At 49.5% G+C, this 27,124-nt stretch overlaps 2 protein-coding genes and 1 long non-coding RNA gene across 11 annotated transcripts; 1 reads left to right on the top strand and 2 right to left on the bottom strand.

Moving 5' to 3' along the window:
• Window positions 1-71: 71 nt before the first annotated feature.
• Window positions 72-8,426, bottom strand: Mrpl24 (mitochondrial ribosomal protein L24). 2 transcript variants are annotated; one of them, XM_051157427.1, is made up of 6 exons: window positions 8,310-8,426; window positions 1,427-1,659; window positions 1,254-1,349; window positions 971-1,074; window positions 579-709; window positions 86-425 (listed from the first exon to the last, which is right to left on the bottom strand). In XM_051157427.1, exons 2-6 carry the CDS (start codon window positions 1,607-1,609, stop codon window positions 289-291), a joined length of 651 nt encoding a protein of 216 aa, XP_051013384.1. In that variant the 5' UTR covers window positions 1,610-1,659; window positions 8,310-8,426; the 3' UTR covers window positions 86-288. The 2 variants fall into 2 exon arrangements, with proteins under 2 accessions (XP_051013385.1, XP_051013384.1); XM_051157428.1 differs by lacking the exon at window positions 579-709 and having other exon boundaries at window positions 72-425.
• A 4,043-nt stretch (window positions 8,427-12,469) lies between these two features.
• Window positions 12,470-22,216, bottom strand: Hdgf (heparin binding growth factor). Of its 7 annotated transcripts, none has more exons than XM_051157414.1 (7): window positions 22,049-22,120; window positions 15,622-15,698; window positions 15,338-15,476; window positions 14,903-14,972; window positions 14,576-14,761; window positions 13,879-14,096; window positions 12,470-13,675 (listed from the first exon to the last, which is right to left on the bottom strand). In XM_051157414.1, exons 3-7 carry the CDS (start codon window positions 15,442-15,444, stop codon window positions 13,669-13,671), a joined length of 588 nt encoding a protein of 195 aa, XP_051013371.1. In that variant the 5' UTR covers window positions 15,445-15,476; window positions 15,622-15,698; window positions 22,049-22,120; the 3' UTR covers window positions 12,470-13,668. The 7 variants fall into 7 exon arrangements, with proteins under 7 accessions (XP_051013371.1, XP_051013372.1, XP_051013373.1 ...); XM_051157415.1 differs by lacking the exon at window positions 22,049-22,120 and adding an exon at window positions 20,583-20,649; XM_051157416.1 differs by lacking the exon at window positions 22,049-22,120 and adding an exon at window positions 18,651-18,674.
• LOC127199389 (uncharacterized) lies at window positions 20,727-24,456 on the top strand. 2 transcript variants are annotated; one of them, XR_007831932.1, is made up of 3 exons: window positions 20,727-20,861; window positions 23,601-23,653; window positions 24,255-24,456. It is a non-coding gene; the product is annotated as an uncharacterized LOC127199389 (long non-coding RNA). The 2 variants fall into 2 exon arrangements; XR_007831933.1 differs by lacking the exon at window positions 20,727-20,861 and adding an exon at window positions 21,718-21,834.
• Window positions 24,457-27,124: the final 2,668 nt, after the last annotated feature.

Raw genomic sequence — 27,124 nt, 5'->3', positions numbered from 1 at the left:
TTTTAAGAGTTAACGCTTATTTCTGTCAATAGGGAAAAGAGCAGAGGGCTTTCTCACTTCTATCATCAAGCATGCAGGACCTGCCCCTGGGAAGGCGAGTATCTACCCGGTGTGTCCTGACAATGAGAAAAGCTGCACCAAGACTGAGCTCCCCAAAATGCAAGCCCTGGGGGAAGGAAGAGGGTGGGTGGACAGCAGCTGAACTCAAGGCTCTTTATTGGTGTTTGAGCAAGAGGGGCCTCCACCCTCAAGGTGAAGACTGAGCAGGCAGAAGCAGCTCTCTCAGGCTCAGTACCAATAAATTTTCCTGTGTCTTCGAGTCTCCTGGATCCCCATTGCCTCCATCACATCTTCTTCTAATGTCTTTAGCCGCGGCATGTAAGTCCTTTCTAGAGCATCTTCCACTGACGTGTCCTTGGGGCCATCTGTTGAGTCAGAAGTGCTGAGTTTGCCAACTAACCAATGGCCCTGCTCATGCTTGGCAAGCGCTCTACCCCAAGTTCATGCCTAGCCCACCAGCTTTGCTCGTCCTCGCACACCTCACATCCCTACCCTCTTCCTGCCCATCCCCAGCCTACCAATCCATGTTTCAGGGACAATGCCATCTTCTCTAGGAAATTCAGGTTTGGGGATAATTCTCCCAGATCTTGTAGAGACTCGAACCCGCTCTCCTGACTCAGTAAATCTCCACTGGATCTCAGTGGGTTTCCTGGTAGGTAGAAAAAAAAAAAGAGTCTAGCTTTAGAACCCGTGCCACCCTCCATCCCAAAAGTGAGGGCAGTCGTTGAGGACCCCTGGGTTACCACCTTTGTTTCTCTGTATCAAGGTTACTAACAGAACTGTGTCCAAGAACCAGACCCTTAAGTTCCAGAATATCCAACACACCATTCTCCTGTGATAAGTGGGTCTGCCCAACATCTGTGTAGACTCAAGAGTTAGAAGCCCCTTGACCAGAGGCCCCTGTGCTTGCCTGTCTGCAGGGTCCACTAGCTTGACCTGGTTATGAAGCAAGGGGGCTTCACTAGGGATCATGGTCCCTCGGTGATCCTTAGTCCTGCCAATGTAGCGGTAATGCTGTCCAAGAGAAGGCAGTGTCAGCAAGCAAGCAAGTCAAAGGCGTTTGCCCAACACTGCTTAGCACATTCAGCCCAGGCCCAGTCTACAGCCTGTCCCCAGCCAGTTTCTTGTCTCCCCATGCTACTCTTAGGGGGCAGATGGGGAAGACCTCTCAGGTCCCCATCTTCCTTCCTCACCGTGTTCAGCCCCTCCAGGACAACCCAGTTCCGCTGCCGAATGACTTGGACCACCTTGCCCTGTTTCCCAGCATCCTTGCCTTCTAAGATTTCCACCTGTAGGAAGATAAGAGGACAAGGGCAGGAGATTGTTGCCCACAAACCTTCCTGTCTCTCTGTCTTGAGGTTCTTACCGTGTCTCCACAGAATAGGTGCCAGTCTTCATCAGAGATGGGCTCTACCACTACTGGGCGCCGCCTGAGCCACGGAGGATTCTTCCTCTTGTCTGATAGGGAGCCTGGACGGCTCATCCCATATCGGTAGTGGGGGGAGAGGGTGGCTTTGGATGCCAAGGCCAGCAGGGCCGAAAGACGCATGGCTAAATGAGAAATCCCACCAGTGAAAGGCTCCAAACGTCCCTCGCCAGCTGTAAATCAAGAAACAGAATGAAGACTCAAACAAAGGAAGGAACTTCTGGTTTTTGAGACAGGGTCTCACTCTAACTCTGGCTGACCTAGAACTTGTAGTGAGAACGCTGTAATTTTGTTTTTTTAAAAAAGCACAGAAATATTCTAAGAATGTGTTTTCGTTTTGTTTTATTTTTTGTTTTTGGACACAGGGTTTCTCTATGTTATCTTGGCTGTCCTAGACTTGCTTTGTAGACCAGGCTGGCCTTGAACTCAGCGATCCACCTGCATCTGCCCCCGGAGTGCTGGGATTAAAGGCATGCGCCACCACACCCGGCATGTGTTTTCATTTAATCCCAGGTATGGGGATATGGGCCTGGTACAGGCTGTCCGCAGCAGTGATTTGCCTTGTGCTCTAGCAGAGGCGGGGTTTTGCCAGCTGCAGACAGTTTCTGTGATTGTGGGACATTTGGAATTCTGGGAACTTTTCAGAGGGTATATAAATGTTATGGCCCAGAGAAGCATGGTTGGAGGCTGGTGGTAGTTCTGCAAGGGGGGCAGGGAGGGTGTTGGGTGGTTGGTTGATAGTGAACTGTTGGTAGCCATGCTCAAAGAAGAAAATAAAGTAATTAAATTCAGGGATCTCTCTCTCCCCTCTATCCTTGTTTCTCTATCAAGTGATAGGAGGTGAAGGGGGGGGGGGAGGGTGGAAAAAAGAACTCACAAGAAGTAAAAACAAGCTACAAGCTCAGTATGTAGACCAGGCTGGCCCTGAACTTTCACCCATCTGCTTCTGTCTCCCTCCCCAGTGCGGGGACTATTGGTGTGCCCCACCACACTCGGCCCCAGGAATGTGACTAAAGACTCTCTTGCACCGTGGACTTCAGCTCATTGACACTTCTCCTGAGTCATTTTTACGAACAAGAAAACAAAGAGGTTATGTAACTTTCAGTCACGGTGACAAACCTAGGATTGGGGTATTCAAGTCCTCTTATATCCAACTTAAAAGTAAAAAAAATTCGCTGAGACCAGGGTCCACACTGTCTCTAGCTTCTAGGATTGCTATCTTAGGGAAGCTTGGCTGTTGGGCGTGGTCTAATGTATTTTGATGCTAATTACTGCTTGCTGTCTCTGTGACCCACCTTTTGATTAATAAAAAGCCATCCCACCTGGGTAGGGCACAGGACAGAGGAGCTAGAGGTGTGACTAAGGGGGGGGGGGGGAGGAATCCTGGGAAAAGAAAAAGAAAGACTGCCACGAGGAGAAAGAAGAACCGAGGAGTAGAAGGCCGCCATGGGTTAGCTGGAGGAGAAGCACATGGCCGGCATGGATGGAGAATCCGGCCCAGATGAAGAACATGAGCAAATGTATGGGATTATGGATGGGAGGTAGCTTGATAGAAGTTATTAGAAGCAGATGGCATGGGGTTGAGACAGGGATCCCATACCTGCCCCAGGTTAACTAAGGCTATTTTAAAATATAACTTGTGTCTTGATTGATGGCTAGCCGGGCATATATATAATACTGGTAATTTAAAAACAATACTTGGCATTGAAGATGCTTAAGACAGTTATTACGTGAATACATGAACACACAGGAGGAAAACAGGTAATGGAATAAAGCACTAGGACAAAGCCTGAAAGTAAGCAGTCACAAGGCAGAGTGAACAGAATGGTAGCAGGGATTAAAAAACAGCTTACAGTGTTCCTATGTAACAGGCCCAGACCTTAGCACAACTGACTCCATGATGGAAGTACATTCAGACCATAAGACTCAGCACATAGCACAGATGGAAGATGTTTCTGTGCACTGTGTATTCAAATGCTCATTTCTGTACCCAGAGATGTGGTTACAGTCAGGGCACTGGCACTGACATTATTAGGAAGCATCTCCTGTCTCAATGTGTAAAAACTGTTCTCCATCCCCTATGATTGGTTAATAAAGAGCTGAACAGCCAATAGCAGGGCAGGAGAGGATAAAGCAGGACTTCTGGTCCCAGTGAGGGGGCTCTCATGTGGGGACCACAGAGAAAAGTCATGAGAACTCAGTTGAAAAAGGAACAGCCAGAGTGAGACCAAGATGGCAGGTAATGGGCCATGTGGCTGGGAAGTAGGCCAGGCCAGCAGTCAGGTTAGAATAGCGCAGTATCTGCTCAGCTACAGTGCCTGAAGCATTTAGTAAATACAAAGGTCTCCATGTCGGACTGGAGAGATGGCTCAGCGGTTAAGAGCACTGACTGCTCTTCCAAAGGACCCAGGTTCAATTCCCAGCACCCACATGACAGCTCACAACTGTCTGTAACTCCAAGGTCGGACACCCTCAGACATACATGCAGGCAAAACACCAATGCGCATACAAAAATAAATTATTAAAAAAAAAAAAAAGTCTCCATGTCATTATTTGGGAGCTAGGGCAGGCATAGACAAACCTGACACTTTACAGAGTACCATCAAGCACAATGAAAACAAAGACCTAATCCATCAAAGTCCATAGTTTTAGGAAAGTCTTGCTTTTTGGCTTCTGCAGTTCTGCTTCTAACTGTTCTTACTAACACTGGAGTATGTCAACCCAGGATACAGTTTTGTGCTTAAAGCTCACCCTGAGAAATGCTTGGGAGTACACGGGGATGCCAAACACCCAGAGTGGTCACCTGGATAATACAGACTTTCTGTTGGCTTGAACCAGTGTCCAGGCAGTCTTCTCTGGTGGACACATCACAACACCTATCAGACAAGAAAAGCCCACTCCTCCTTAAGGACTCCAAGCCTATACTCTAAGGTTATTGACTCCTAAGTTTCCTTATCTAAGACTGTGCTATGAGACTCCTAGTATTGGATGGTGGACTAAATTAAAGGATTACTAAAATAATTGGTAAAAAAAAAAAATAATAATAAGTGCATGATGGTGCACACTTTTAATCTCAACAGAGGCAGGCAAATCACTGGGAGTTTGTGTCCATCCTGGTCTACAAAGCTAGTCCAGAACAGCCAGGGCTACATAGAAAAACCTTTAAAAACTAAATGGGGGTTGGAGAGATGGCTCAGAGGTTAAGGGCACTGGCTACTCTTCCAAACGTCCTGAGTTCGATTCCCAGCAACCACATGGTGGCTCACAGCCATCTATAATAAGAACTGGTGCCCTCTTCTGGGCTGCAGGTGTACATGCAGGTGGAATATTCTATACATAATAAATAAATCTTAAAAACAAAAACAAACAAAAAAACCACATGATGGGTCAGGCGTGGTGACGCAGGGGCAGGCGGATCTCTGTGAGTTCAAGCCTAGCCTGGTCTACAAAGTGAGTCTAGGACAGCCAAGGCTACACAGAGAAACCCTGTCTCGAAAACCCAAAATAAATAAACCACCAAAACAAAAAAAGTGTGGGGGTCAGGGGTGGGAGGGGGACAACTACTGGAGAGATGGCTCAGAGATTAAGAGCACTGGCTACTCTTTCAGAGGTCCTGAGTTCAATTCCCAGCAACCACATGGTGGCTCACAACCATCTGTAATGGAATTTGGTGTCCTCTTCTGGCCTGCAGTGGTACATGCAGGCAGAATGCTGTATACATAACTAAATAAATATATTTTTTTTTCGAGACAGGGTTTCTCTGTATAGCCTTGTCTGTCCTAGACTCGCATTGTAGACCAGGCTGGCCTCAAATTCACAGGGATCCACCTGCCTCTGCCTCACGAGTGCTGGGATTTAAAGGTATGCACCACCACTGCCCGGCAATTAAATAAATCTTTACATAAATAAAGCCAGGTGTGGTGGTACATGGCTTTAATTCCAGCACTTGGAAAGCAGAAGTAGGCAGATCAGATCACTGTGAGTTCGAGGCCAGACTGGACTACAAAGTGAGTCCAGGGCACCTAAGGCTACACAGAGAAACCCTATCTCAAGAAGAAGAAAAAAAAGCGGAGCCTTAAATCCGGCAAGGGTTCAGTGTTCAAGCTACAAGTTGTATTGTTGATATGTTCAAGGAGATTAGAGCTCCAGCCACAGTGACCGAGTTGGTTTGCAATGACCATCTAGGAAAGAAAGTCTGAGGTAAGTGCAAGACAGATGACAACATCGGGGAGTCGAAACTGACAGCGACACAGACTGGCACCCGTTGGAATAAGATCCTTCTTAAAAAGTGAGCCACTCATCTCTGGGAGACGATGATCCCCATGATGGGATGATCCTGAGGCTTTAATACCAATAGAAGGGAATTTCCCACCTTGCCCCGCCCCCTGCCTTGTTCTCCCATCACTTCTTACAAATGAACATTTGTAGATGTTCATTTTTAACAATTCACATGAATAAAAACTTTGATGCTGCTTTGCTGTCAAAAAAAAAAAAAGAAGAAAGAAAGAAAGAAAGAAAGAAAGAGTAAAAAGTGAGGCTGAAGAGATGGCTGAGCACTTAACAGCACTTGTTCCTTTTCCAGAGGATCTGGATTTGGACACCAGCATCCATATGGTATTTCACAACCATCTCTAACTCCAGTTCCAGGGATCCAACACCCTCTTCTGGCTTCTCCACAAGCATCAGGTGTACAAGTAACGCACACACGTACATGTAGCCAGAGCACACAGTTAAAAATTTTACAAATGAAGCTGGGCATGGTGGCGCACACCTTTAAATCCCAGCGCTTGGGAAGGCAGAGGCAGGCGGATCACTGTGAGTTCGAGGCCAGCCTGGTCTACAAAGCGAGTCTAGGACAGTCAAGGCTACACAGAGAGACCCTGTCTCGAAAAAAAAAAAAATTTGGTTTAAAAATTTTTTCTTTTATTATTATCATTTTTTAAATTGATTTGTTTTTTAAATTTTTATTTTATTTTATTATTATTGGGGGTTTTTTGTTTGTTTGTTTTTAAGACAAGGTCTCTCTGTGTAGCCCTGGCTGTCCTGGACTCGCTTTGTAGACCAGGCTGGCCTTGAACTCACAGCGAAAATCAATTTTTTTTAAAAGGTAAAATGAGCCACATGTGGTAGCGCACACATTTGTGTAATGTCAGTACTTGGTAGGTAAGAACAAAGAGACTCTTTAAGTTTGAGGCATGAGGCTACATAGAGAAACCTCATTTTTAAAAAAAAATTAGGAATAGAGAGATGGCTCAGCAAATAAGAGCACTGACTGCTTTTTCAGAGGATCCGGGTTCAATTCCCAGCACCCACATGGCAGCTCACACCTGTCTGTAACTTCATGATCTGACACCCTCACACAGACACTCATGTAGGCAAAACAACTATGTACATTAAAAAATGAATTTAAAAAATTAATGGGGGAGGAGGGGGAGAAGCTCTGCAGTTAAGAGCACAGGTTGCTCTTGCAGAGGTCCAGCCATAAACTCCAGTCAGTACCCTATTCTGACCTTTGTGGGTACCAGGAACATACATGGTGTACATATACACATGCAGGCAAACACTCCTACACAGAAAAATAAAAGATTTAAAAATAAAAAAGAATCAATGATGAGTACAAGCCTTTTATTCCAGCACTTGGATGGCAGAGCTCAGTGAGCTCAAGACCAACCTGGTCTACATAGTGAGGTCTGGGCCAGCCAAGACTACATAGTGAGATCCTGTTTCAAAAAACAAACAAAAACCCAAGAACAAAAATTTAAAAATGTAAGCCGGGCGTGGTGGTGCATGCCTTTAATCCCAGTATTCGGGAGGCAGAGGCCGGTGTAATGCTGTGAGTTCGAGGCCAGCCTGGTCTACAAAGGACAGCGAACACAACACAGAGAAACTCTGTCTCGGGGAAAAAAAAAAATTTTTTTTTTTTAATTTAAAAATGCTAAGTGTGTTGACTCATGCCTTGGGATTCAGAAGCATTACGATTACTCTAAGTTCAAGGCCATCGTGACCTACAGAGTAAGTAGTTTGAGATACAAAGTGGGACCTATCTGAATCAAAACAACAAAGCAAAAAGGCTCAATGCAGAATGCCAGCCTAGTACACAGCGGGCTTTCCCAACAGTTGCTACAGACCGCCTACCATGCTAGATAGCATCTCACAAAATCCTAAGGGCAGACATTAAGTTGCTCCTAATCTCGTCATATTTTTTGTGGTGTGTGTGTGTGTGTCTCAGATGATCAAATTTAGGGCTTCACAAGCATTTGTGTAAGCGGGCAACTCCTCCCTTCTCCGTACAACTCAGGATAGGAGATGGGGGATAGCCCATTGTTACTATGACGCTCGAGAAGCACAGGGGATTGAGTATTTCTCTTTAGATCCAACACATGACTACTAAGCACTGCTACCTGACAAGCCCGAAAGTGAGTTCAACGTACCCAGGAAAAGATGCAAGTATCACAAAGATCCTGTTTACTACCGTGTGTGTGTGTGTGTGTGTGTGTGTGTGTGTGTGTGTGTGTGTGTGTACACGCACGCCCCTCGCCCCCCCGCCCCCCCCCCCATCTTTCCCTTTGGTTCCCTACACAAACACAGGATGCTAGCTAGTGTCACTTCCGCGGTTGGGCTGGCATTCTTCTCAGTGCAAGCCCCGCAGGTCACGGCCTCAAACACATCATCCCCTGTCCGACTCACCCAGATCTGAGGATAGCTCCAATCTCCTAGTAAAGAGATTCAAAAGGAAGGGGAGACTGCGCCCCAACTTAAGACTAGGAAGAGGAAGTCCCTTCGCGTTTATATCTGGCGACGTCCCTGCCGAGAGAGAGCTCACCTTTCCCAACTTTTCTTTGCACGTGCGTGCTCTATTCCGGCAGTCAGCCCCCACCGGACTTCTGGGAAATGTAGTCTAGTTGCGGAGCGGAAGCTTTGAAAAAAAAAAAAAAAAAAAAACCCAAGACCGAAGCGGACCTCTCAGCTTGCTGGGAACTGTAGTCCATCGCTACGGAAGGAGCTGAAAACAGGAAACTTGGCCAACGGTAGGAAATCCAGAGTGTGAGTGGCTAGTTGGGAATTGAAGGCGAAAGATAGGCTAGTTCACAGCGTGTATTCCTGTAAATGCTCTGCGTTGACGCCTCTGGGAGTTGTAGTTCACAGAGAACATGGCTCCATTTTCTTAGTGGTTACTGCTTTCTATTCAAAGCAAAGGGATCCATTTCTAGGTGAGATTACAACCTTTATGTCCCGGCTCTTCTCTGCTTGAGGGAGCAGGGCAGATTGAAAACAAAAACAAAAACAAAAAAACTGCCGCGCCTTTGCAGAGGAAGGGTGATTGTTCGCCTTTGGAATTTTAGATGAGCTAATCAATTAATTACTCTAGGTACAGTAGAGCTTAGTGGGAGGTTTCGACCACCACCCACCTGTCCTCTTACCATCTGTGGAATGGCAGGCATCCCTAGCAAATATCAGTTGTCCTATCAACTCCCTATTTGACCCTATTCACCTGCCTGCCCTGATCACATCAAGGGCCAGTTTGTCATGTCAGGGACTTCATTAGGGCGCAAACTAGTCAGGGACTAGAAGACCTGAAGAAATGACCTGTGTTCCTAGGATGTGTACAACTAGGAAAGGATTCTTGATGCCATCAACACCAAACGTTTATCTTGACCTCAAACCTCCATCCGAGAGAGCACCTACAGGTGTTTGACCATTCTAGGGCTGAGACTTAAGGAGAAGGCAGGCCCCAGCCTGGCCTAGCCCTAAACTATTGTCCCAGCAAGATGGATGGGGAATAAGAGTCCTCCATCTGGGGCTGGAGAGATGGCTTAGAGCTTAAAAGCACTGACTGCTCTTCCAGAGGTCCTGAGTTCAATTCCCAGCAACCACATGGTGGCTCACAACCATCTATGTAATCTAATGTGCACTGTATACATAATAAATCTTTTTTTAAAAAAGTCCTCTATCTTCTTGGCTCCTTTTGTTTTCTAAATAGTAGTGACATAAGTAGACCAGCCTCACCTCAAACTTGCTTGCTGGCTTCTGGCCTGGATTCCCAGGTGCTGTGGCTTACCATGCGATGCTCCAGACAGAATCCATCCGCCAGGACTTACTGCATGCTCAGTAAGCATTATTATTATGATTACTTTTTGTTTTTTCAAGACAGAATTTTGTAGGCTCCAACTTTTCCAAACTTAACTTTATTTGGGGTTCTTTAAATGTTTATACCTCCCTTCAACCTACCTACCCTAGATAGGAGAGAAAGGAGGTTTACGGGAACAGGGGAAGTAGACCTTGTTGGATTCAGTTCCTGGCCATAGTCGGCAGGATTTCGGCAGACCAGCAATTCCACCCAAGTTGCTGCTGAAACCTGGAGCAACTGGAACCAGAGTCAAAGGCCTGGAAGCCTTAGCCGGAGTGGTCCTCCCTAGAGAGACCACTGTCTAGAGCGATGAACAGCCAAACAATACCAAGACCTTTTGAAAAAGCCCGGTGTGTGTGTGTGTGTGTGTGTGTGTGTGTGTGTGTGTGTGTGTGTGTGTGTGTGTGTGTGTGTGTGTGTGTGTGCGCGCGCGCGTGTATCTCCTGTCAGAGTCTGTACTAGGATGTTTTTCACTGGCAAAAACCAAGCCCCCTCCCACCCTCCATTAAGTGTTTTGACTTCTAAGTGGATAAACATCACCTGTTCTCTCACAGGTCTGTTCCCCATCCCACACTTGTGATCAAAACAAAAACATGTTTATATTCACTACAGGATTCCTCTGTGTAGCCTTGGCTGTCCTGGATTAGATTTGTAGACCAAGCTGGCCTTGAAGACAGTGATCCATCCACCTGTCTCTGCCTCCTGAGTGCTGAGATTAAAGGCCTGCACCAACCACCCCTTAGCACAAGCACTCTTATTTTAAAAGTCCTAATTCTTGCCTAAAAGCCTTGTCAGTTTAATCTTTTATTTTTGAGACAGGGTCTAAGCTCTTGCTGTCCTGGAAATTCATTATGCTGATCAGGCTGTCCTTGAGTTCAGAGTTCCCCTCACCTGGCTCCAGTGCAGGAATTAAAGGTATGCACCATCATGCCTGGCTAAGGCCATGTCTTTGGACTTAGAAGTTGACATGTGGCTAGCGCACTAAATAGCACTAAATAGTAACTTAGTCTCCCCCTAAACTTTGACTTGCTCTTGAAGATACGAGACTTTTCTAGAACCAGACCACTCACTCACTTCTTCCCAGTACTTCTAAAGACTAAGGCAAAAGTATTGGGTTTTAGACCTAGTTCAAAAACAAAAAACCCACCAGTGATGGCTACACAGAACTGAAATCTCAGCACTCGAGAGGACAAATTTAGCTATAGTATGTGTCCTGGGCTACATGAGACCTTTAGACAAAAGTCATGCACTTTCCATGACCATTTGTGGAACCTCCTCACACTCCATTTCTTTCTTGTAGTTACTGGGGATGAACTTCGGAGCTCAGGCATCTGAGACACATCCTGTCTCATACTCTGTGCTGGCTTAGAGCTTGCTGCATACCAGCAGAGGACTTTAAAAGAATGGTCAGGTAGCTCAGTAGGCAAGGGCACCTACCTGCCTGACCTGTGTTCAATCCATGGTGGAAAGAGAAACTGATTCCTATATGTTGTTCTAGGCACATCTTCACAAAGTAAAATGTAATAAAAATTAAATTTATTGGAGTATTTTGACTGCATGTGTTAGGTGTACCATATATGTGCCTGGTGCCAAGAGAAAAGGGTGCTGGATTCCTTTGAACTGAAGTTGTGAGACACCGTGTGTAGGTGGCTAGCACCTGAACCACGGTCCTCTGCCAAGAACAAGTGCACTCTCACTCTCTTTTTGAGACGGTTTCTGTGTTGCCTTGGCTGTCCTGGACTTGATTTTCTAGACCAGGCTGGTCTACAACTCAGAGATACCCCTGTCTCTATCTCCCAAAGTGCTGGGACTAAAGGCGTGCACCATCACAGCCTGATGAACAAGCAGGCGCTCCTAACAGTTAAGCCAGAATTCTAACCACCACATGGTATAGGTCTGTTACTTTTTTTCTTACAAATTGTTTACAAAGATTTATTTACTTATTAGGATTAGGGATTTAATACAGCAGTCCTTGGTTTAAGTCTTCAGCTGTGTTAGAAAAACTTTTTGTACATGCATAAATGCAGGGACCTGTGCCACCACACAACTATGGGGTTGAGGCACAGGACCAGCAGAGTCTCCTGTTGCATTCCAACTAGCCTAGTAGTACACACAGCTTTCCTGGCCTCTGGGATAGAACTCAGGTAACTTGGCTTGTGTGTCAACATCAACTTCTGACTTTCCTGTTCCCATCCCGAGTGTTGGGGATTGTAGGCCTGTACTCACCACACCTGCTTTTATGCTGTGCTGGACTTCTGTTTTATGCACTGTACCAACAGAGTAAATGTGTGTTTATGTATGTATCCCATGCCCCCGAAATCCCATTCCTTATGCAATTTTGTGTATGTGTGTGAGTGTGCGCGCATGACTGGGGCGAGGCCTTCAGACATGGTCTTTGTGTATAGCCCAGGCTGGCTCTGAACTGCTGATCCTTTTGCCTTTCCATTGCTGAAAATAGAGTTGTGCTACCACACCTGGCTCAAACTATGTGAGACTAGTTCCTGAAAAGAAAGTTCAACAGTTAGAGCAACTGCTTCTCTTCAAGGATTTGCATTTGGTTGTCAGAATCCACATGGTGACTCACAATTGTCCTTAAGTCCAGTTCCAGGGGACCCAATGGCCTCTTCTGACCTCCTCAGGTACCAGGCTTACATGTGGTGCACATACATAAACACGGGCAAAATAAAATATAGATTAAAAATGTTTAGACCCTTCCAGATGCACGGGTGTGTGTTTTGTAGGCCTGGTGTGGGAACGGAGGCTGAGTCCCCTCCCCTCATCTGAGGAAGAAGACATCTAGGTTACTTGACCCTTTCCCTCTCCAGACACTCGAAAAGAATTAGTCAGAATCAGGATAATAATCAACGGCTTTATTTTCCTAGAACTCAAATTGTCTATGGTTCTCAGAGCTACACTTCCAAAGCTACAGTCAGCAATTTTTCTTCAGAGCCCAAAGGAGGGATAGGAATAAAAGACAAGAGAAGAAAGAGGGGTGTAAGAAACCACTAGAAGAGGCTGGGGAGAGGGGGCTTTTCCCCGTGTTCTCAGTGGGCTACAAACTGGATGTGTGGTAACACCAGAGGACCAACTCTGGAAGAACATCAAAGGCGCAGCTCCAAAGAGAAAGCATCAACCCTGAACAGAAGGCGAGCCTCCCGGTGCACCTCGGAAATGTGTCAGCAGTGGGGACGGGCAGAACGGTGAGCACAAAGGGGTAGGAGTAACAGGCTGGCTTTTTTTTTTTTTTTTTTTTTTTTCTAATTTTCTTTTATTAAAAACATTTCCTAAAAAATGTGTCTTTACTTTATGTCTGGGTGAAGTATCTTACGACAGGCTGGCCTTGAGAATTGTAGGAAGTGTGAAGAAGGCAGTGGGGTCTCCCCATGTTACCCTCTGACCTGAGAGCTAAAGAGACATTTGCTCAATGCAAATGATGAGTCTATCCTTCAGGTCTCAGCTCTCTCCAGGACCTTGGCCCTAACAACTTGGAAAACCCAAAGTCTTGATGTTAAACTACAATTTCTTGAACCCTGGGGTCAGGGGGAAAAGTGTTCTCAAAATCACCAAGGATTTATGGATGGGAGCCTTTCTTCCACAGTGTCCCCTTTCTTGAATGTGGGCAGAAAAAAACAGGTGTGGGGGCAGGAGACAGGAGCTCAGGAGATGCCACCCAGAAGCCACACTCAAGTTTATATTCCATCACCTCCACTCCTGCCCCAGCTCAGCTCAAAGGTCTAGAATGCCTGCAGGAGCACAGAGGTGTCAAGAGTTTTGTGGAAACAGCAGCCCAGACCCTAACAGAAACTCTAGGAAACAAATCTTAGGAGATGCAATAGCCTCATCTCATCCGGGGGCACATGGCCCCAACTCAGGTCACAGGGTATATAGGGAGGGACCTGGAGGCGAGGGCCAAGAAAATGAGCAAAAGTGAGCAAAGGAGGAGAGTGGATTGGGTGGAAAAAAGGTTCCCAGTTTGCAGGCCATGGCCAGTTTCCCCAGTAGCACCCAGACAGCAGCAGGAACGGGGCAGGGGCTCCTCTTGAAACATTGGTGGCTACAGGCTGCAGGGGAGGGTTGGAGGGAGAAGGTTAATGGTGCAGTCTTGCCCTGGCCTTACCCCAGCCAGTGCAGGTCTCTAGGGAGAGCCCACCCAGCCTCCAAAAGGCTGACCACTGTAGGTCACTCTCTGCCTCCTCCTGCACCTCCTCCTCCTCTCCACAAGTGGCTAGGCCCTCCCAGCCCCCTGCCAAGGTAGCTCGCTCACCTCTCATGATCTCTGACACCCTGGGCTTCAGCCTCTTCCTTGGAAGCCTCTTCCTCCTCCTCCTCTTCCTCTGGAGGAGGTCCCCTGCCAGAGTCTGGCTCAGATGGGGTGCTGTTCTTCTCCACCTCTACAGGTAGGGGCCTCTCGCCCTCTGAGGCAGCCACCTCCTTGTCCTCCTCTTCATGGTCTCCTGACTCCTTGGGACGTTTAGGGGAGTCCTAGGCAGATTATCAGAGGACACAAACTGAGGCCAGAGACAGGGGAAGTCAATAGCTAACATCTCTGTGCCTCCACTCATCTTTCTGTCCTGGGTGATGCTCTTTGTCCTTCTGCTACCCTGTTACCTAGAAGGCCTTCTGTGCCCAACTCTTAGTTGGATTCCCAAGATACCAAGAGCTAGATTTATACCTCAGACCCAAGGCCAAGGAACCAGATCTCTTTACAGATGGTCATGAGCCACCATGCAGTTGCTGGGAATTGAACTCAGGACCTTTGGAAGAGCAGACGGTGCTCTTAGCCTCTGAGCCATCTCTCCAGCCCTAGTGCAGGCCTTTTATGCCAGCACTCAGGAGGCAGAGGCAGGATCTTTGTTAAGTTCAAGCCCAACCTAGTCTAGAACGCAAGCCCAGGAGAGCCAGGGCTACATAGAGAAACCCTGTCTCGAAAAACAAACAATCAGAAAGTCACAGGCAGTTACCTCCAGCATGTCCCCTGCTCTCCTCTTCAGCATCCCCTTTTCATTCTTCTCCTTGGTTGGCTCATCAATGACCAGCTTCCCTTCCTCATCACTGCTACCCTCTGCGTTGCCCTTCTTATCACCATCACCTTCGTGGGCTCCAGGCTCCAACTCGGGCTCTTCCACGCAGCTCTTTTTCTGGGAGGACTGTGGTGGAGACATCAGAGGCTGAGTGGCACCAGAGGCTATCCCTCCCCAGCCACCCCCTTGGACACTCACTCCTTCTTTTGCCCGACTCACCCCCGCCCCCACCCAGGTGCCCAGTCTCACAAGTGATTTGAGACCCACCTCTGTTGGATTAGCCCTGGGGTTAACCCACAGGCCGGGCAGGCAGGGCTCTGTGCAGGAGGGGGGAGGGCTGGAGCAGGAGGCAAAACCTCGGGTCAACTTCTCCCAAAGGGATCTGGGACCCGTTCCCCACACCCCCACTCCCCCTGCCCTCCCGCCTTGTCCTGCCCGGCTCACAAGAACCTCCTCTTAGAAGGCTGTGTCCTCTTACGAATGATGGACCAACACAGGCCTGCCCCACTTACCGCCTCAGTCCTGCTTTTGCTCTCAAAGCCACGACAGCAGCCCCTAACATGTCACCCCAACCCTCCAGCCCAATCTCTACCACCCCAAAGGCCCTGATTTCCTTAAGACTAAGCATTGCCTTTGGGCAACGCTCCTGGAGCCCACAACACACCTGCTTCCCAGAGGGCTGAGGGGCAACTAACTGCTCACCTGGTAGCCAGAGGCCTTGACTGTAGGGTTGTTCTCGATCTCCCACAGCCCCTCGCTGAACCCTTTCCTCTTGTTGGGCTTGCCAAACTTCTCCTTGGATTCCTCATAAGGGAAGAGGTCTTTGGGGCCCAGGAATGCCCTGGTGAGAGATGGGAGACTGTGCTCTCAAGCCAAGCTGCCCCCAAGCTAAACAACTAGAGACAAACAGGCACCATCACCCCCCTTTCACAACAATGGTGTTCCCACGGTGTCCCTTGTGTACCCCACTGGCCCCTCTCACTCACGTCTCGTGGGTCCCAAAAAAAAAGACTTGGTATTTGTTGGCTGTTGATTTCACTGCAGCCTCAGGCATCTCATCAATCTGGAGCAAGAAAGAGAGAGAAAATGTGAGCTAGTCTCCAGGGTATTCAGTCTGCAGCAAGGTGACCACCTATGTATTTGTATAAAGCCAGACAGAACAAGGTTCCAGAGACCACCCAGTCTGTGTAACAGATTAGTAGTACAATTTGTCCAAATTAAATTACATCCCTACCCCCACCAGAAAACATCCCCAGTGCCCAATCCTGGTAAAATTGCCATAATTCTGCCATTCCCAAGACCAGTGCTGTCACTTCTTTATATTTTCAGGCAGTGCCTTGCTCTGCAACCAGGCTGGCCTCCAACTCAAGATCTTCCTGCTTCAGTCTCCTAATGACAAGCCTGTGCCAACACACTCATCTCCACTTAGGAAATGTTAATCACAGCGCCTCAACTCTTTCAATGTCTTCTCATGACAAACCTTCCTCTTCTCAATGGCAACGTCTGAATTTCTTTTCCCTTTCTTTCTTTCTTTTTGGCGACAGGGTTTCTCTGTGTATCCCTGGCTGCTCTGGAACTCACTCTGTAGAACAGGCTGCTCTGAAACTCTGCCTCCCAAGTGCTGGGATTAAAGGTGTGGGGCAGCACCCCAGGCTAAATCTGAATTTCTGCTCTGTTACATTTAGGGACTGGCCTTTAGGTTACTTAGTGACACTCCTGTCTGTTAACTGAAGAGCCACGATACTTACCATAGAGCTGTGAGTGTTTACATGCAGGATGTCCACTAAGTTTGTGAACAAACGTTCCAGGACACTCCCTTCTCTTCTGGCCACATCATCCTTTCAGTCAGCCCACTAGGGTTACTAACTTCTTTCTGACCAGCTTGACCTCACCCCACCACTATGCTCCCAGAAAGCTTGTCTCTGACCAGTCAGCCCCCCAGGGCACCCCTCCTTAACAGTTCCAATTGTTTTTCTTTTGAGATCTGCCTGTCCCTGCCACCTCCTGAGTGCTGGGAGTAAAGGCCTGCTCTACCACCATGTGACTATTGGTACAATTTTACAAATACATCTTATTACTTGTTCTCTATTTGTGTGTACTATCTGTGTGTGTGTGGAGAGAGAGAGAGACAGAGAGACACACACAAACAGACAAAACACATGGGGTCTCACGATATAGCTCAGACTGGTGGAACTCACGCCTCTGCTCTCTTAATTCAATACCCACCACGCTCATCTCCAGCACACAGCAGGTAAACAGTATCTGCTGAATGAGACAAGCTTTGCGGTCAGGTCTGAAATCCTGACAGGCCATGTGGTACATGCCTCTAATCTCAGGACTTGCGGGGCAGATCTCAGGGTAAGTCTGGTATACATAGGGAGTTCCAGGACAGCCAAAGCTACATAGGGAGACCCTGTCTCAAACAAACAAACAAACAAACAAACAACAATCCCATCAAATAAGTAAATATGAAATGTTAAGAATGTGAAGGCTGAAGCCCACAGGTTCAAAGTTAGCCTGGCTAACTTAGCAAGATTTCACAGAAAAAAGAATGTGGAACCTATGGACCATAAGAGACTGCTCTGACTCAAGTGGCAGGGAGACCAAAACACACTTCATTTTTAAGTCTTAGCCCTGGTAATGGCTCCAAAAGGCTGCTATAAACACTTTGAACAGCACTAAAATAAGCCTTTTCTACAGAGGAGGAGACTGAGCCAGAAAAGACATGCCTTTCTCAAGATAAAATGGCACATTATACTAAGTACCAGTTTCCAGGCCTAATTTCTCTCTATTAAAAAAAATCATCCAGCACTTGGGAGGCAGAGGGAGGTGGATCTCTGTGAGTTCAAGGCCAGCCTGGTCTACAAAGTGAGTCTAGGACAGCCAAGGCTGATATACAGAGAAACCCTGTCTTGAAAAACAAACAGGTGGAGGCAGAGGCAGGTGGATCGCTGTGAGTTCGAGGCCAGCCTGGTCTAGAAAGTAAGTCCAGGACAGCCAAGGCTACACAGAGAAACCTTGTCTTAAAAAAGAAAGAAAAAAGAAAAACAAATAAACAAAATCATTTATTTTTATGTGGATGTGTTTCCTGCATTATTTCTGTGCCCCTCATGGGTGCCTGAGGAAGCCAGAAGAGGGTGTCGGATGCCCTGGGGCTGGAGTTACAGATGGTTGTGAGCTGCCATTCGGGTGCTGAGACTATAACCCCAGGACCTCTGCAAGCACAGCCAGTAATCTTAACCACTGAGACATCTTTTTAATCTAGGCCTAATATCTTGAGGCCTAGAAGGAATTTCGCAGTAAAGGTAGCAAGTGCTGAGGTCTAAGGTCAAGTTTTTAACCGAGAGCAGCTGACCATCCTATCTCAGATTAAATCCTGGAAGCCCAGGCCATACCAAGCCGTTGGGGCAGAAACTACAACTCCCAGCAATCCTTGCAACAGCCCCAGATGCCCGCCCTCCTCCCAGAGGCCAGGTGGCCATGTTGACTGGGGCTGCCGACTAAGAGACAGGCCAAGGCAGTGATTAGAGACAGAAGATGCAACTGGAAGCACTGGGGAGACAGGGAGGCTGAATGAACATTACAAACTGCACGGGCATGACTTGCAAGGGCATCCTGCTCCAGACTTGGAAGTCCTTGGGCTTTTGGGCCCCTCCCACTTGCCCCGTGGCCTCTGGGGACTTAGGTCCAGCTCCTCCCCTCCCCCTAGGAAGGCACAACTCAGACTAGGCCCAGCCCAACAATCAGGAGATGCTGGGGTGTGGGAACCTGGTGGAAAAGCACGCAGCTCCTCTACAAACCTGATCCCCAATCACTATGACAACTTAACCCCGCCCCCGGGGCCACTCAGTAACCAGGAATGTGACCACCCCTCCCCCCCCCAGGCCTTCCATCTAGGATTGGGGAGGAGGGGAGACTAAACACCGCACTCCACCCCCAGGCCCGTAGTCTGGCATGCAGGGGGGAGGGGACATGCTCTAAGGGGTGAGGACAGGGGTGGAGCTGGACTGGATACCTGGCTTCAGTTATCAGCTAGCCTCTTCTCAGAGGGGGTTAGCAAAAACAAAATGAAGGCCTCCAAGGCTTTAAGGGATCCCAGGACGTCGGCAGAAAAGGCGCACGCTCTCTCAGTCCGCCTCTATCATAGGCCTCTCTAGGGTGGAAGGCCGGACACCTATGCCCGGAAGGGGGAGGAGTGCCCACATCCAAGCCAGGGCATTACAGTGCGTTCAATCTGGCAATACACGTGTAATGAAAGGGGAAGAGAGGAGACTCCAAAAGAAAGAGGGGGCGGGGGAGGGTTAGGAGGCCCGAGGCTCTCTCCAAGAACAAACTGCAACTAGACATCCCAGCTTCCCACTGAGGGCAAACAACAGGCAGAATCTAACTCGTGTGGCAGGGGACCCAGGAGGCCCCTAGGTGCCCAGTCCCAGGAAGACTGCAGATGATGAGACAAACAGTCCCTGAGTACATAGAGGGAGTGAAGAGAGGAGAGTAGATGGGCCTCCTCCCTAAGAGGCTCATTCCCTGACTACCAGCCCTTCCCACCTTAGCCAGGCTGGGATGGAAGTGCTTCCAGCTCAACAGCATTTCTAGCCCACCCCCACCCCCAAACAGGAGAAATCACTTCTGTGGCAGCACTCCCACCTTTCAAGGTGCGGAGTAACTCTTTTCTGGCACTTGGCTGTGAAGGCCAGTTCTTCCATGGTGAGGCAGTTAAGTCTCAAGGAAGCTTTGTACCTGAGTCTGTCTCCCAGGTGGGGTGCCTTTCTCTATTTCCACAAGATGACTAAACTCAGTGAGTCAAAGGCAAGTGAGTCAGAGTGGGGTCAGATGTGCTGGGGACCCACCACACTTCCACTTCTAGCCACTCCACTCTTCTGGAACTTCTTAGCCATTCCAGCCCACTCCCTGCTTTTGCTTGCTTCCATCAGAGAGGACACATGCGAAGGAGCGAAGGAAATCCCATCCTGCCCAGGCTGTAAGCCTCTGAAGCCATTTGTGGTGTTCAGAGGGGCGGGGAGGACCTCACACAGGCCCACAGCACTGGGAGCTCAAGCAGCTCCAGGATCAGGCTTTCAGGAAGGCTGAAGAAAGCTAAGGGCACACCAGCTGACCACCACACCTAGGCTGACTTGAGCTAGGAGAGCCACAATGTCCAGGACAGCAGGCAACTACCTCAGACCTGGGCTGGGAAGCCCAGAAGCATTAAAGAGTGAGGGGCAGAGGGAGAAAAGGAAGGTTCTAGGCTGCTCAGTAGCTTCTCCAGGGTTGGAGAGAAGGGGGAAGGGGACAGGACACCTCGGGGCTTGGGCGGTTCACTGTTAATTGCCTGGTGATCCTCCAGGAAGTTAGGCAGGAAGAGGGAAGACGGGAAGAGGCAGTCACAGCACATTCCTCCAGTCAGGTCCTGCTCCCATGTGGACCCTGTGACTTTAATCTCAAGCTCTGGGAGGGCTGGGTCTTTCCCCAGTCGCCAGTGTTCAGCAGCAGCCTCCGCCGGGGGCAAGTGGGGGCCTGTATTAAGGCTGAGGATTCTGGTTACACCCTGGAGCAAGCTTCAGGCTTCCTCCTTCCTTCTCCAGCTCAGGAAGCGCTAAGACAAGGTCTAAGGAATTGGGGGGGGGGGGGGGGGACAGCGACAGCTCAAGTTTTGTCCTTTTGGGAGTCAAGGGGAGTGCATTACAGTGACAGCCTGGGGTGTCACTTCCCCTTAAGTGTCCCAATCAAGGCAAGCCAAGTGTTGGGGTGCCTCTCTGTCCTGGACACTCATCAGGAAGTGGATGGTATTACTACTCCAAGGGCTGTCCTCTATCCAAAGGCCACCAGAAACGGGGGGTGGGGGGGGGAGCCTTTCTCATAGGACCCCAGATCTCACGGCCTAAGACATACCAGAAGGTCCCTGAATCCACATTCCATAACCACGTCTTCCTCAGGCATAGCTTACCTATGAACTTTGTCTCACCCCCAGCAGGGAGAAGCAGTCTTGCCCTGCCCACCAGTGCCTTGGCATCTGGGCCAAGAAGCCAGTGGTTCAGAAGGTGCAGGGTAAAGTACATGATTGTTCATGTGACACCCGCACTCTGCCTAGCTTCAGTTAGGCCTTAGAGGCCCTTCCAAGGTTCTGGAAACAGAGTCTGGCTTCTCTCTACACTTCACTCCCAGGCCAGAGGCCAGGCCTTATTTGATCCATTTGAAAGTTTCTGCGAGCAAGGAGCTCAGGCAAGTAGGTTGGACACACTCCTTAGGAGGGAGGGGGAGAGAGTATGGAGGGCCACTTGGGTTTTCTCAAAGATCAAGTTGGCCCGACACCCTGAATACGATCCATGAGAGCGTGCGGCTCAGAGCTGTCTTAAAACAGTCAGCCATACGGGGGGGGGGGGGGGGGAAAAAAAGCCACAAGGCAATCCCCATCAGGGCCCCTCCCTCCAGGCCTTTCTGCCCCACGATTTTACTTTATACAAGTCCCACACCCAAAGGGGCTGAGTCATGCCCTCGGCCAATACCAAGGGCCCCCTGTACACACACTTTGAAAAGTTGCCAGGAACACACGCACACACGCACGCTCTTAAACCTTTTCCTTGGAGGTAAAGCGATAACCACTGCAGACTTTCGGCCCCACCCTCCACCTGGCCAGGTGCTGGAATGGGGAAGGCCCTTCTGTTGGCGGGTGGAAACAACCACATGGCTGACACGGGCCTCTCTCTGGCTGGAGACTCTTCGCTGATGGGACGCGGAGGCACGGGCTCCCCACACGCCGCCACCACCCCACCTCACTAAGGTAGCCTGTACTGAAGTTCCCAAGCACACCGGGCCCTGCTGCCTCCAGCTCCAAATCTGAGCGGACGGCATATGGAGGGATGTTTTTGTACAGCTGAGAGCTAACCGGTTGTGGCAGTTACCGGGACTGGTAGACCATTTCTCAAGTGGCCCCCAACCATCCCACGACCCTCCCAACTTCAGGCTTCCTCCAAAATGCTCAAAGTTTGTTAGTTGCCAACTCCACATCCACCCAACCCTTCTGCGTGGGCCGGGGCTCTTCGCAACCGTTTGTCCAGCCAGAGGAATCTGAACTGGAGGCAACTATCAATAAAGACTCCGGGCTCGAACGGGGCTTCCCCGAAGGGGTTGGGAGTCGCGGCACAAGAAGCGACACGCCACCGGGCCGCTCCCCGACCGTCCGCCCGAAACCTCGGCCGGTATGAGGGTTGAGGGCGGACTGAGCACGCGGCACCGCCCGCCAGGTGCCGGCCCCCGTCGCCTTCGTTATGTAAGCGGTGGTGGGCTCCCGCCAGGGCGACCAGGCCCAGCGTCCCTGTCCCCTCCGCCCGCCCGCCCGCCCTGCGCTCGGCGACCGTGCCCTCCCAAACGTTATGCAACCGCACCAGGGCCCGCGACGGCCGCGCTGCTCACCCGAGCCGGCCAATGTGGGTATCCCTTCATCTTCGCGAACACCAGGTCCCCGCACTTGTACTCTTTCTGCCGGTTGGATCGCGACATGGCGGGGCCGCGGGCGCCCCGGGCTCCGCGGCGAGCCGGGAAGCGCGAGCCCAAGTTTGCGCGTGCGGCGGTTGCGGCGCCGCTGCGCTCCGGCCCTCGCGCGGCCCCCGCCTCGATGGTGGCCCCAGGCGCGAGCTCCGGAGCAGCCACGGCGTCTGCGCCCGCGCGCCGCTCGGACGGGGCGGGCGCGGTGGGCAACGCTCGGCTCGGGGCGCGCTCGTGCGGTTGTTTGTGTTTGAAATTCAATTGCTCCCTCCTCAGCGCGAGGCGGCTTCCTCCACCCCCCGCGGTCCACTCCTCCCCTCGCGCTCCCGCCCGCGGCGGTTCGATGCGCGCAGCCGCTCGGCGCCTACTGCCTGCCCGGGCCCGGCGCCCAACCTGGAAGCCGCCAGGCGGAGCGCGGAGGCACAGGCCTGAGGAGCCGAACGCCGAGCGCGCCGAGCGGGCTTTGTGTGCGGGCGGGCGGTGGGTGCTAGCCCGAGAGGAACGGGCGCCTGCTGGACAAGCTGCACGTGCTCCTCCCCTGGCTCCGCGAGGCGCCTCCAGCCACGGCTGGGCGGGGCCTACTGTGGCGGTCGTTACGCAGTTGTTCCCCTACCATGTGCTCTGTCCCAACCCACGTATCTGCTCGGCGCCGCCGGCTTCTGGCTAGTTAGACGGCCAAGGCGTGGGCACCGGAGAGCGGTGTGGTTACCTCCGTGGGCTTCCACGTGCTTCTGATGGCGGGGGGTATAGAGTTCGAATCCTACTGGAGTAGAGGAAAAGCTCGGAATTGGCAGCCCCGTGATGTGCCCCATGATTGTGGCCATTTTCGGGTGCAGTAAATGGCTAGTAATCTGTGCGGCTGCCTAGTAAAAGATCTGGACTTCCCACTGTGAGATCGAGGCCAGCCTGGTCTACAACGTTAGGCCAGGACAGCCAGGGCTACACAGAGAAACCTTATCTCTAAAAAACAAAAATAAAATAAATAAATAAAGACCTGGATTTCCACCAGCTAACCTCACTAGAATGAGGAGGTCCTAAAGGTAAAGACAGTGGGGTACCACTAAATCCAGTTTGGGGATTATAGTCCTGATAAATCTGAGAGGGCTTTACCAAAGTGGTGTCTCTGAGAATGAGTGCGGCTTTGTCAAATTCTGGAAGACTCTGTTAGGCTTGGGTTAACTCCTAAGGAATGATGGGACCAAAACTTGCTCTGAGATCTCAAACTGTTAGGAGCTAGTTTCAGAAACAGGTTCCCTCTTTCTGGCAGGGTCAAAACTGCGTTCATATTCCCAAGCCCCAGAAGCCAACGCCTTTCCTGCTTCTTCAGGTGTTTCATGTTTGTTGACCAATAAAGAAGGTAAAGAGGAAAGTGGCCATTGTCCGGTATCTGAACTGAGGCACACAGGTGGTTAATGTGCTGCCTGTCTTGACTTAATCAACTACACGCACGCTTACCCACCCCTTTGTTCCTAAATTCCAGGTCAGAGTCCAGCAGGGGCCCACTGACTTCCCAGAGCTGATTCTGGACTCCAGGTGAGAGTGATATGGAAGAATGGAGAGATAGAGGGACCCAGAGGGTCCAGGAACCCCACAAGAAGCCCATCAAGGCTGGCGGATCTGGGCCCAGAGGGGCCTGCACAAACTGGTATACCAACCAAGGACAGTGCATGCAGTAAACCTAGACCCCCTGATATCAACTCTGGTGCCCCCTACTTGAGCACTTCCCCTTGGTGGGGAGGCCGGGTGGCACTCAGAGGAAGGGGAAGCAGGCTATCAGGATAAGACCTGATACAGACTGTGATCATATGGTGGGGAAGGAGGTCCCCTTCTGTCACAGGACTAGGGGAGGGGAATAGGGTGAAAGAGGGAGGGAGGGGGGAATGGGAAGACACAAGAGAGGGGATAACAATTGAGTTGTAAGCTGAAAAAAAAATTTTTTTTTGTTTTTTTTTTTTTGTTTTTTTTTGGTTTTTCAAGACAGGGTTTCTCTGTGTAGCCTTGGCTGTCCTGGACTAACTTTGTAGACCAGGCTGGCCTCGAACTCACAGCGATCCACCCTCCTGAGTGCTGGGATTAAAGGCGTGTGCCACCGCGCCCGGCTCTTGAATAAGTTAATTTAAAAAAATTTTTTAAGGGTCCTGAAACCAGGTGACCTGGAAAAGCCAGTCAGTGCAACAGCCCACCCCGCTCCCCCTCTCCTCGTGTTCCCATCCTTTAAAAATGTTGTACCATCTCCCTTCAGGAACGCAGCTCAGATCCCCAACTGGCTGCCTCACTTCGTGCAGAAAATAAAGCTTGCATTTTAAGCTTCTGTCTCTGAAGTAAGTTTTTTCATCTTCCACCCCAGCCCAACAAAACCAAACGAGATTTTGTTGTAACTACATCTCTGTTTGTGGAATGAGTTTTTTGTTGTTATTTTTGTTGTTGTTGTTCAAGACAGTCTTACTGTGTAGTCTTGGCTGGCCTGGAGCTCACGAGGTCCACTCACACAATCCTTTTAAAGAGATTTAAATGTTCTATTTGTGTTCGTCAATGTGTGCCACGTGTGCGCAGAAGAGGGCAACAGATCCCTTGAAGCGGCAGGTGCAGGCCTCTATAAGCCCACTAACATGGGTGCTGGGAACTGAACTTGGGTCTCCTGGAAAAGCAGCAAGTGTTCTTAACCACTGAGCCACCCACCTCTCCAGCCCTAACCACAAGTCCTTAAAGAAGTTTCACGAATGAGCCCAGCATCAACCGGTTTTCTTCTTGTCCTACAAGTGTGCATTTTTACATGTTTTCTAAACTTCTCGAATCGTGCACATTTCCAATTCAGCTAAACCCGAGGGGCCTGCCCTTTTCTCCACTTTATGGAAAGGTGTCAGTAAGTCTTATAAATTCTTGATGGGGTTGAGAATGGAGTTTAAGGTGGAGCAGGAAAGAGACCTCGGTTTGATCCCCGGCATCACACACAGAGAGAGAGAGACAGAGACAGAGACAAAGAGAGAGGGAGACAGAGACAGAGAGACTGAGACCAGAAAAAATTCCCGTGGCATCAGCCCCCTTGGCCTCTGCCTCTGCAGCCCATGCAGACAGCTTGCCACAAGCAGCGTTCCTTTTGTTACAGCTACCTTCCCGCCTTTGGTTGCAATTTAATATCTGAGTTCTTATATCAACACCCCCAGCTGCCCTAACCCACAGAAAGAACCTCAGAGGCTCAGTTACCACATGAGCAGAAGCCTGGACCTTTGGGGGAGTCGGGCTTCCCTTTGTGCTTTGAGACTGGGAAATTTCTTAAAGAGCAGATGTTAGCTTGTCAGGTTTGGGGGGGGGGGTGTATGCATTTCTAACAAGCTGTAAGACAAAGCCACACCTGCAAACTGCCACCACTGGAGCAGTAAGGCCCTAAGATTGGGTGTCTGGCCTTTTGGTTCCTCTAGTCTGCAGTTAAGACCTCATCTATAAATAAACAAATTTGTAGCTGGGCGCGGTGGCGCACACCTGTAATCCCAGCACTCACTCAGGAGGCAGAGGCAGGTGGATCCCTGTGAGTTTGAGGCCAGCCTGGTCTACAAAGTGAGTCCAGGACAGCTAGGGCTACACAGAGAAACCCTGTCTCAGAAAAACAAAAACAAAAAATTCTGCTGGGCACAGTGATGCACTCCTTTTTTTTTATGGTTGTGAGCCTAGCCTTTAACGGCTGAGCCACCTCTCCAGCCCCCCCCCCTTTTTTTTTTCATTTTGGCATTATTTTTATCATTGACATTAATCGTTTTTATTTGTAATTATTATTGCACATTATCTAAAAGAAAATTTCTAATAAAATGATATGAATACGTAAATAAAAAATAATATAAGAAAAAACAAATAAGAATAAAGGAAGGAAAACGGGAAAGCTTTGTGTTATACATCACCTTTTCAAGGCCGTTCCCGTCTAGAATTGCCTCAGTTTGCCAGGGCCAACTAAAAGAAGTCACAAAATCGCCTTTAGCCAAATGTGTATGTTTGCTCTCTTCTATAATTCCAACACCTCCGCCATTAGCCACCTGAGACAGCTGCCATGGTGCTAAATAAAGTGATGCACTCCTTTAATCCCAGCACTCGGGAGACAGAGACAGGCTGATCCACAGGACAGCCAGAGGACATAGTGAGACTGTCTCCTAAAAACAAAAAGCAACACTTACTTGTCTTCTAAATACCCGTTGCATGCCTTTTGTTTGCAATGATAGATTAAAACATTAGTGATACTCCAGACTCACCAAGTCAGCACAAGCACAGTGCTGTCTGATGGTGCCAGTTCACACCGCGGGCTGTGAACGTATGCTAAAGAAGCACTCTACCAGCTGAGCTACAGCCAGAGGACTGTGCTACTCACAGATTCCATTGCTTTTCTTCTGTGGTCGCTACTCAGTTTTCAAGAAAATGCATGTGTGTGTGTATCTTTGTTGTTGTTGTTGTTTGTTTTTTTTTCAAAACAGGGTCTCTCTGTGCAGCCCTGGCTGTCCTGGAATCACTCTTTGGACCAGGCTGCCCTCGAACTCATGGAGATCCGCCTGCCTCTGCCTCCTGAGTGCTGGGATTAAAGGCGTGTGGCATTGCTGCTGCCGTAGGCTGTATATATATCTTTTGTCTTCTTAGCAATGCATATAAGGGGCCGGGCAGTGGTGGTGCACGCCTTTAATCCCAGCACTCGGGAGACAAAGGCAGGTGGATCGCTGTGAGTTCGAGGCCAGGCTGGTCTACAAAGTGAGTCCAGAACAGCCAAGGCTACACAGAGAAACCCTGGCTCAAAACAAAACAAAAGGGGCTGGAGAGATGGCTCAGAGGTTAAGAGCGCCACCTGCTCTTTCAGAGGTCCTGAGTTCAATTCCCAGCAACTACATGGTGGCTCACAACCATCTATAATGTGATTTGATACCCTCTTCAGCAGATAAAGCACTCATATACAATAAATAAAATATTTAAAACAAAACAAAACCATGCATATAAAGTTCTTTCTCGTGACTATATGAAGGCCACCCATTC

Source organism: Acomys russatus, chromosome 15 (assembly GCF_903995435.1).
Source record: "Acomys russatus chromosome 15, mAcoRus1.1, whole genome shotgun sequence".
NCBI classification, from domain to species: Eukaryota; Metazoa; Chordata; class Mammalia; order Rodentia; family Muridae; genus Acomys; species Acomys russatus.
The sequence above is the reverse complement of the archived record's forward strand: the minus strand, read 5'-3'. Positions and strand labels throughout refer to the sequence as shown.